Genomic DNA, 10438 nt, shown 5'->3' with positions numbered 1-10438 from the left:
TTAATTTGTATTTCAAAAATACATAAAAAAAACATGAAGATAGTTTGCATAACTTTGAATAAGTCCACCACACTCCCAATTGACTCATGGGCTTATTTTGGAGAAGTGGGCTTTGTATTAGACTCGGGCTCGACATGCACTAGGCCTAGGCTTGACCCGAACCAGGCCTAATTAAGCCTGACCCTGTTGCTCAAGGGGGTGGGCTTGGCCAGGAGACCCGTCAAAAGCCCCAACAAGCCCATCCACTAATCGGACCGGGCTGTCCCCTAATATGGACTATGTATTGTTCATTGAAACTGGCTCAGGGCTCATTGATAGCAACCTGATTTACCACAACGTGCTTGATGCCATACTGGACACATAGTAATGGGCCTTGGAACATATCGGTGGTTTTGACTAACAGGATGGTGGTTAAACGGATTCAAATTTAGATCCGGATTTAGACGGTGAAAATCTCTTACCAAATCAGAGTTTTTACATGTAAACTGAATATTTGTGAATTTGGAGTTTTTTTTCGGATTCTGTATCAAAAAAGCAAACCATATCTGCTTCCGATTGGGCTTACCAAATGCAATTAAAGGGATTCGAATTTGTAGATCGGATATAGGATAAAATCCCATTGATTGACATCCTAATATAGAAGTATTTATAATGGACGGCTGAAGCAAACGTTTCAACCATGGTGGTCTGTTACCGTTCATCTACGAGATGAACGGCATCCAAAGGGAATCCCCGACGGTAGAGGTACCCCTCACCTGATAATGACGTCACGAATCCCGCTAGATCCGAGACCTGATCCGTTCCATACCGAAACGGGTTGGTGCGTGACGCGTTGGATAATGACGAGGATCTCCTGGGTTTTTGGTTCCCTTCGGAAGCTTCGAGAAGCGACCGCTGGAACTCCTTTACCGTCTCCCTTTAAATCCTCCCTTCGTCGTCGACCTCTGTCTCTGCAAAACCCTAATCTCCTTCCCCGCTTTTGAAACCCAAACCCACTAGATTCGTTTCAACAGTCTGCTGCAGAGGGGGGAATCGTCATGGCGAACGAAGCCAAGGCGAAGGGGAACGCCGCGTTCTCGGCTGGGCGGTTCGACGAGGCCGTCCGGCACTTCTCCGACGCCATCGCCCTCGATCCGGCGAACCACGTCCTCTACTCCAACCGCTCCGCCGCCCACGCCTCCCTCCTTAGGTACTCCGACGCGCTCGCCGACGCCAAGAAGACGGTCGAGCTCAAGCCCGACTGGTCCAAGGGCTACAGCCGGCTCGGCGCCGCGCAAGTCGGCCTCGGCAGCCTGGAGGAGGCCGTTTCCGCCTACCGGAAGGGACTCGATCTTGATCCCTCGAACGAGGCCCTCAAGTCGGGGCTCGCCGACGCGCAGTCGGCACTCGCGAGCAGGAACCGGGGATCGGGGCCGGCGGGATCGTCGCCGCTTTTCGGGAACATCTTCCAGGGGCCGGAGTTGTGGGCGAAGCTCACCGCCGATCCGACGACGCGGGCGTACCTGCAGCAGCCGGACTTCCTCAAGATGATCCAGGACGTGCAGAAGAACCCTAACAATCTCAACATGTACCTGCAGGATCCGAGGATGATGCAGGTGTTGGGCGTTCTGCTCAACATGAAGTTGAGAGAGGGGACTCCGGAGGAGATGGAGAGGGACGTGCCTCCAATGCCCACGCCGAGCGGTGGCGAAGAAAATGAGGAGGCACGGCCGAAGAAGGAGCCGGAGCCTGAACCGATGGATGTTAGCGAGCAGGAGAAGGAGTTGAGGGGGAGGAAGGCCGAGGCACAGAGGGAGAAGGAGGCGGGCAATGCAACTTACAAGAAGAAGGAGTTCGACAAGGCTATCCAGCACTACACGAGGGCGATGGAGCTCGATGACCGGGATATATCCTATCTTACAAACAGAGCGGCCGTTTACCTGGAAATGGGAAAGGTAAGAGCGCTATTTTTTATGAACCCTTCTCGGAATTTTTGACAATGGTTCAGTTTGATGATAGTTTGGTATGCAAAACTGCATTGGATGGTCTCTTTGTTTTGTCAATTTGATACGTTATCAGCTTGATTGAGTTCTCTTAGTATTTTCCCATCCGAATGAGCGCATACATGTTCCGTTTCTGCGTCCAACATTGAAACTATGTTTTGAGATTGTCTCTGAATCTTATCACACTTCATTTGGATTTGGTTGACGTTCGTCTTAGTGTTGGATTGTAATCCTAGATAGATTTGTACCCCTTGCAAGAATACATTGTGGTTTGCTAGGATTTTATTTACTTGGATGGCCGACCATGTATGAACTATAAAAGGTAGATTCGGATTTTGAAGCTCTTGATTTTATTTGGCTGTTTTCATGTAATATGGTTTATTACGAGTTTTCCCTTCAAAAAGAGAAGGTTCATTACCGAGTGTTGGTGAACCTGCAAAAACATAATAGGAATCAGTTGTTTAGGACACAATAGACTCATGCGTCATCCACCCTTCATAATAGCGAATTAGAGATAACCAAAGAATTCACGGGTGATTTAGGCGCTTTTTTTTGAAAAGTGAATTTGCCTGGTGGAAGGGATCCCTAAAGCGGGATTGGCGGCAGGGGTGGAAAGTGGAAATGGACTGAAATATGAGCCTCAAAACTTACCAAATTTTGCGAATAAAGTCCTTTATTATGGTGAAAATGACAGTGACAATGGTTATTATTTCTTAGGAGTAAATGTTGCTGTTGATGCATTTTTTAAAGAGATGGGATCAGTATTTCATCAGAGCACCTCTGGATGCCGTTGATCTCCTGATGAACGGCATCCAAAATCTGTATGAATGGGATGACCATCACTTGGATGGGCCCCAATCCTTTATACGATGTCGTTCATCTTTCGGATGGGCGGCATCAGAATGCTTTACAATGAACGGCTCACAATGATGAGTGTCATTCATTTTTAAGATGAATGACATCCAAGGTGTCTCTGACGTGATCCTCTCTCTCTCTTTTGAAACCTCCCAAACTATGTTTTCATTTTTAGTTCTTTTTTCTTTTCTTTTTTCCTCATTTTCTAAACTAGTTTAGCTCAGATATTTGTGGACTTTTACATCTCCAAGCCATCCACTGTCATAAGAAACAACTTAAAACCTATAATTTGTTGAGGGATTTGCTCAGACAGAATTGTCTGCCATAATTATTTAATTTTTATATGTTATAAAAGTTGGTTTTGAGTGATAGAAATATAGAGTGGGTCTTTGTGCAGTCACATCGCCATAAATGGTGATGCCATTATGATGTTGGATGAGATCTTCTAATCTCAACATAAGATGAATGCAGTTTCAAAATTATTTTCGTTGCCTTATATATTTTTGGAAGTTGTGCAACGGAAGGCAAAGGAATCATATTAAAGTCTATTATTTCTTTTGCTTTTTCCCCCTTTGTTTTCTTTCTTTCCTTTGGTTACTGAGCTTTGGACTGTTAACACTTCCAAAACTAGTGGGGCTTGTGCGATTAGTTTAAACACATTTTGGACTTTTGAATTTAAAAGTTGGAAAAATCTACAAAATCCTTTTTGTAGATATGTGCTAGCAGCAATATGCCAGATGCATTGGGAAAGCTTGCTTTAGATATCTGGTAGCTGCAATCTGTGGTGGGTTGTAGAATTGAGATATTTTTTAATAGGTTAGAAACACAGAAGTGGTAAATTGGTAGCTGGCATGAAATCAGTATCAAGTTTACTTGACTGAGCTGTCACACTGATGCAGTGTATTGGCTTCAATGGAGATCTCACCACAACGAGTTGGAAAATATGAATGGACCTTGAGGTGCCTGTGTCTTATGAGGTGCCTGTGTCTTATGAGGTGCTTGTTAAATATTTTTCTTGCGGCAGATATTACTTTCTTGCCATTAATCAATTTCAGGATTTAGCAAACTTTCTTTTCGAGTAATGCTTGTTTTTCCTTGTGCATGTATTCTAGTCATGGACTTGGAGATTAGCCTATAGATAAATACAAAGCAACGTGGCTACTTGACTCATCATGTGTTGCTTCTCTTTATTTCTTCCTGGGTTGATGCCGATATAGCTGCCCACACTTCACTTAGTTCTCAGTTTCTTGCTAGGTTTACTGGTCTTCTCGGTTTACTGGTTTTGTTAATTCTGAAACCATGCCTACTTTGTTCACTAAGAATATGTGATATCCATTTCTTGTGTAAAATGGCCGACCTGCTGTTTTTCTGTTTCAGTATGAGGATTGCATCAAAGACTGTGATAAGGCTGTGGAGAGAGGGAGAGAGCTTCACTCGGACTTTAAAATGATTGCAAGGGCATTAACTCGGAAAGGAACTGCCTTAGTGAAACTTGCCAAATGTTCAAAAGACTATGAGCCAGCTATTGAAACTTTCCAGAAGGCATTAACTGAACATCGGAACCCAGATACCTTGAAGAAGCTTAATGATGCAGAGAAGGCAATGAAAGAGGCAGAGCAACAAGAATATTTTGATCCAAGGCTCGCAGATGAAGAACGTGAGAAAGGTATCATACTTTGATTTGAGGAGAGTAGGTTAACCATTCATTTGCTATAGTTATTGGATCCCATGACTTGCAAATCATTGTATGAATTTTGCTTTCTTTGTGCTTGTGTTCTCTCTTCTGATTATCATATTAGGTACTCTCATGATCAGACAGATCAGTTGTGCTTATTTTTTAGCATATATATATTGGAAAACCATAGACAAGACATCATATGGATTTCTTTAAATGTCTGAAATGTGCATAAGTTAACTGTTATGATTATTTAGTGATATTTCACATACTAGCCCCGATCTCATCTTTTATCAGGCAATGAATACTTCAAGCAACAGCAGTATCCTGAAGCCGTGAAACATTATACAGAAGCCATTAAGAGGAATCCTGTTGACCCAAAGGCAAGTCGCCTGTGCTAAAGTGTTTTGGTTGTTTTGTCAATTTTTTCTGCTTTAAGCTATGGAATTAAAACCCCATATTTTGTTGGAACCTAGAATCCCATAAATCATAATGTCTATGTGCATCCACCGTTACAGTAAATTTGCTATAAAGCAACTCTGTCACGATGTCACATGCATGCCACTGTGTGATAGAGTATGAGAAGTTTGCTTGGAGGTGTCTTGAAAGAATTGATAGTCTCCAAATACAGGTCTATAGCAATAGAGCTGCCTGCTACACCAAGCTGGGTGCGTTGCCTGAAGGACTGAAGGATGCTGAGAAGTGTATTGAGCTTGACCCAACCTTCCCTAAGGGATATTCAAGGAAGGGTGCGATACAGTTCTTCATGAAGGAGTATGACAAAGCATTGGAGACATACCAAGAGGGTTTGAAACACGACCAGAACAACCAGGAGTTGATGGATGGTGTGCGGAGGTCTCTCTCTCTCTCTCTCTCTCACACACACACACACATTATCAACAAGAAAACTTAGTATATTTATTGGATCATCGCAGCTGCGTTGAGCAGATCAACAAGACCAACAGGGGCGAGATAAGCACTGAGGAGCTGAAGGAGAGACAGGTGCGTGGTGGATTATAGCAAAAAGGCGATGCTGGTACCTGTAAATGATGTTTCTGGAATTCTTCCTTTATGCATCTAATTTTAAAATTTCTTTTGTTTTTTCAGGCAAAGGCAATGCAGGATCCTGAGATTCAAAATATTCTCTCAGATCCTATTACGAGACAGGTACATCTTTGCACGTGTTGGCATATTTTGTATGTTCCCATATTCGATCTGGGAATGTTACTTCACACCGATCTTTGAAATCATACCATATATAAACTTGACCTGGTTGAGTGGGAGTAGCCGGCCTGGGGAGAAGGTGCTGACACCTTTGTCTCAGGTTTGACTCCCACCAGCTGTGCGGGGTGCCCTTCACTGGTGGGCTCAATAAGGGCTTGGGTGTAGGTGACTCCACCCAGAGTTTACCAGCTTTGGCGGGAACTTCATCATCAAAAAAGATTAGTTGGATGGTTAAGTCACACTGATAACCTCAGGGCCTAGGGTTTGAAGGCCGGCGGGCTATCCCCAGCTTGGCTATAAAAACCCCAAAAACAAAAAACAAAAAACAAAAAACAAAAAAAGAGGGCCTGATTGGAAGATCTTTGATCTGAGTCATGCTTGTATCTTAGGATGCATGCGTGCGTATATTAGATGCAGTAGATGACAACACGTTGATATTTTTCAGGTGCTGATTGATTTCCAAGAAAACCCGAAGTCTGCACAGGAGCACCTCAAAAATCCCGAGGTGATGCACAAGATCCAGAAGCTTGTAAGTGCTGGCATAGTTCAAATCAGATGAAGTCCATGTGGAAAAGAAAGATAACCCGAGGTGAAGAGAAAATGTTCCAGCATTTGTTGCTTTCTCATTTATTTTGGTCAACCATGTTTATGGACATGATTTTTTGACAGCAATATAATTTGTGTTTTTTTGTTATGTGCATATTTGTGCTTGTGTGTGTGTGTGTGTGGATGCACTGTAATAAAATCTTAAACATGTCATTTAATTGGTGATGTTTATGTACGGTGAATTAGTTGTTTTTTAGGCTCTGTTTGGGAGCTTATCACGGGAGTGGTGTTCAAGCATGTTATATGCACACCCCCCCCCACACACACACACACCCACACCACCCACACACGCAGGTGTGTGTTCTCGGGTCTGATTGAGCGCAATGTATGTAAGCATGTGGGGCTCGTTTCTCCGTGTGTGTTGGCATCACTTAGCATCAGATTCCAGTGTGTTTGCAAAAACAATTATACCTTTTTCAAAAATGTTCTCTCACCGGAAAGGGTTAAAATCATCATTTTCGCCTTAAGGAGTAAACTCCTTGCTTTAACTGGAGTTCCTCGCCCTCTGTTGCCTTAAACTTTTTGGATCACTTTGACGATGCACCATCTGTTGTAACAGTTCTTTTTTATGATGCAACCTTTGACGTCGTTTGTTGCTGTAAGAGCATTTTTTGTTATCGTTTGCTGCATCGTCTGCTGCTGTTTGAGCACCTTTTTTTGTCGTCTATTGCCGTCGGAGTGTAGTCAAAGCACCGATGCCACCATCGACTGTATCTACCTTCTAAGTGTTTCTCTTCTATTGTCGGATTAGCAAAACTTGCCATTTTGGTGAGTTTTGTGTAAGGTTTCGTTATGTAAACAAATTGATTTGTAGATCTGAATGTTAAATATTATAAATGATTCTACTATTCATGCTAAATAACACTTATTTTTATACTGAAATAAATTGATTTGTACATATTCACTTTCGAAGTATTGAAAAACAGTTAGCACGATTTGTTCTTACGAAGGTCAACATTATAGCGATATATACTTATGAAGGCTAAATTTCTATAACGATTTATGTTTGAAGCAATAGCGATTTACGATTTATGATTTATATATTTATGATTTACCACGATATGTACTTATGAAGGGTGCGATTTGTACAACGATTTATATGTTTGATGCAGTAGCTATTTGTAATTATAAAGTTACCTTGATTTGTACTTAATTTTGCTAAATCATATTACGATGTTTACTTATGAAGCTAAATATTGTGATGACTTGTAATGTTGGTAATTGTTTAACGAATAGGATAATTTGTAATAATATATACTTGGGGAGGCGATTGTAACATATAATGATGCAGTTAAATTTATGTGTTGCGCAGGTTAGCGATGACTACAATTCGTAAGACAAGAAAGCCTTCGTCTTTGAAGGGGATGACTCTTGGAGAAATCATCCGCCAATCTGATATATGTGAGGGTTATGTAAAATACCAAAATATAATAAACATTGAGAATGAAAAAAATGAACAAATTGTTGGATATTTATTATGCGAAGCTTGATCCATCAGATATTGAAGATGAAAAGCAAACAAAAAAAGATGAGGAAGAACTAAAGATGATGAAGAAGAAGGATGGCAAAGAGAAGGAAAAACAAAGGAAGAATGAGGAGGATAATGAAAACTAACACACTTATGAGGCAAAAAAATGTCTTCATGTCGACCATGCAAAATTAAATCTACATGCACTTTTATTTTTCATGTTATCTGTCATGATTGTCAGTTGCATCGCACTATACTATGCATCGAGTTGTTATTTACTATGCCAATTAAAGAAATGACTTATCGTATATGTGTTGACGATAGCGATTCACGTGACAACGATTTAATGATAGCTACAATGTTGTGAAGTGATTTCAATTTTAATAGTTAAATGAATAATGATTTGAATACGCAAATCGCCACTGCAATCGCGCAATAATGTAAATGCTACACACACGTTTCAATATCATAATAGAAATATTTTACAAATCGACACTAGCAAACACATAATATGTTACAATTTGATATTCATATCGCATAATATATTACAAATCGATACGAAAATTCAACATTCTTAAGTAATCATCACTTTAAAATTTTGTCTTGTTGACAATAGCGATGCAATAGCGATTTATACTTGTTGACGATAGCGATTCATGTGACAACTATTTAATTACATGTACGACGCTTTGAAGCGATTTTTATATAAATCGCTAAATGAACAATGATTTCAACACCTCATATCGCTACAATGTAAATTTCTCACGCACAAGTTTTAATTACATATTATAAATATCTAACAAATCGATACTAGAAAACACTTAATATTTTACAAATAAGTATGAATATCGCATAATATATTACTATACCTTAAACCCTAAACCCTTAATATCTTACTAAACCCTAACCCTAAACCAATAAACCCTAAACCTAAACCCTAAACCTTTAATATCTTACTAAACCCTTAATATATTACTAAACCCTAACCCTAAACCCTAACCCTAAAACCTAACCCTAACCCTAAAACCTAGACCCTAACCCTAAGCCCTAAAACCCTAACCCTAAGCCCTGAGCCCTAAAACCTAAACCTCAGCTGTAAACTCTAGCCCTAAACCCTAAACCCTCGATTTGTATGTTGATTGTGTATATCGATTTATAAGCTATCAACAGTAATTTCATATTGATTTAAGATATTGTTTTGATTCTTAATATCGATTTTATGTTGATTCTAAATATCGACTTTTAATATATCAATAAAATTTTTCAAATTGATTTAAGATATTTTTTTTATTCTTAATATCGATTTCTATATTGATTCTTAATATCGATTTAAGATTACCGTTTTGATTCTTAATATCGATTTATGATATTGTTTTGATTCTAAATATCGATTTTTAAGATATCAATACGAATTTTCAAATTGATTTAAGATATTGTTCTGAAAACTTAATATTGATTTTTATGTTGATTCTTAATATCAATTTAAGATATTGTTTTGATTCTTAATATCAATTTTTATGCTAATTCTTAATATCTATTTTTAAGTTATCAATAGGAATTTTCATATCAATTTAAGATATTGTTCTGATTCTTAATATTGATTTTTATGTTTATTCCTAATATCGATTTAAGATATTGTTTTGATTCTTAATATCAATTTATATGTTGATTCTTAGTATCGATTGTTATGCTATCAATACACATTTTCATATCGATTTAAGATATTGTTCTGATTCTTAATATTGATTTTTATACTGATTCCTAATATCGATTTAAGTTATTGTTTTGATTATTAATATTGATTTATATATGCTGATTCTTAACATCAATTTTGTGCTATCAATATACATTTTCATATCGATTTCATAAGATATTTTATAATCGATTTGCTGATATTGATTCTTACATTGTGGCAATCGAAAAATATTGTTGTCGACAAAGACATCATTGCGTAAACTGCCTAAAACGTAAATCGTGTAAAGGTATATGTTATTTTATTATAAAATCTTTGGCGGGTTTCATAATCATTAGTTCTCCCTCTGCTATGAAAAGAGCTCCTCGCAACATTTTTCCTTAAACGTTCCACAAAAAATCTTTGTCGTCGTCTGCTTTCATCGAAGCACCCTTTGCCGTCTCGGTGAGTTTCGTGTAACCATGTGTTTTTATGATTTATGAAGTTACCATGATTTATACTTAGGTTTGCTAAATCTTACAATGATGTTTTTATGTTGTGCATGTTACCAATGACTTACATTCGTAAGAGAAGAAACAATTTGGCGTTAGAGGGGATGACTCTTGATAAAATCGTCGAACAATATGCTTTGTATGAGCAATTAGAAGCATATTGCGGAATAATGACACTTGAGAATGATAAAGAAAGAAAGCAATTGTTGGTAAAGTATAGAGCGGAACCTAATTCGTCGGATATTGAAGATAATAATCCAACGAAGAATGATGAGGAAGAAGTAAAGATGAAAAAGAAGAAGAAGGATGACGAAGAGAAGCAAAAGCAAAGAAAGGAGGAGGATAATGAAAAAAAGCAAAAGAAATTAATGTAAAAAAAGGAGGATAGAGAAAAGCAAAGGAAGAATAAGGAGGAGGAAGAGAAGAGAAGGCAAAAGGAGGAGG

General features: G+C 38.9%; 1 protein-coding gene across 2 annotated transcripts; it reads left to right on the top strand.

The window, feature by feature from the left end:
- Positions 1 to 941: 941 nt before the first annotated feature.
- LOC149819213 (hsp70-Hsp90 organizing protein 3-like) lies at positions 942 to 7813 on the top strand. Of its 2 annotated transcripts, XM_089985585.1 has the most exons (8): positions 942 to 1934; positions 4215 to 4503; positions 4810 to 4895; positions 5144 to 5367; positions 5448 to 5514; positions 5620 to 5679; positions 6182 to 6325; positions 7655 to 7813. In XM_089985585.1, the coding sequence occupies exons 1-7, from the start codon at positions 1038 to 1040 to the stop codon at positions 6293 to 6295; spliced, it is 1737 nt and encodes a 578-aa protein (XP_089841711.1). In that variant the 5' UTR covers positions 942 to 1037; the 3' UTR covers positions 6296 to 6325; positions 7655 to 7813. The 2 variants fall into 2 exon arrangements, with proteins under 2 accessions (XP_089841711.1, XP_089841710.1); XM_089985584.1 differs by lacking the exon at positions 7655 to 7813 and having other exon boundaries at positions 6182 to 6524.
- The last annotated feature ends 2625 nt before the right edge of the window (positions 7814 to 10438 follow it).

This window comes from Nuphar pumila, chromosome 13 (genome assembly GCF_984573655.1).
Source record: "Nuphar pumila chromosome 13, dmNupPumi1.hap1.1, whole genome shotgun sequence".
NCBI lineage: Eukaryota > Viridiplantae > Streptophyta > Magnoliopsida > Nymphaeales > Nymphaeaceae > Nuphar > Nuphar pumila.
The sequence above is the reverse complement of the archived record's forward strand: the minus strand, read 5'-3'. Positions and strand labels throughout refer to the sequence as shown.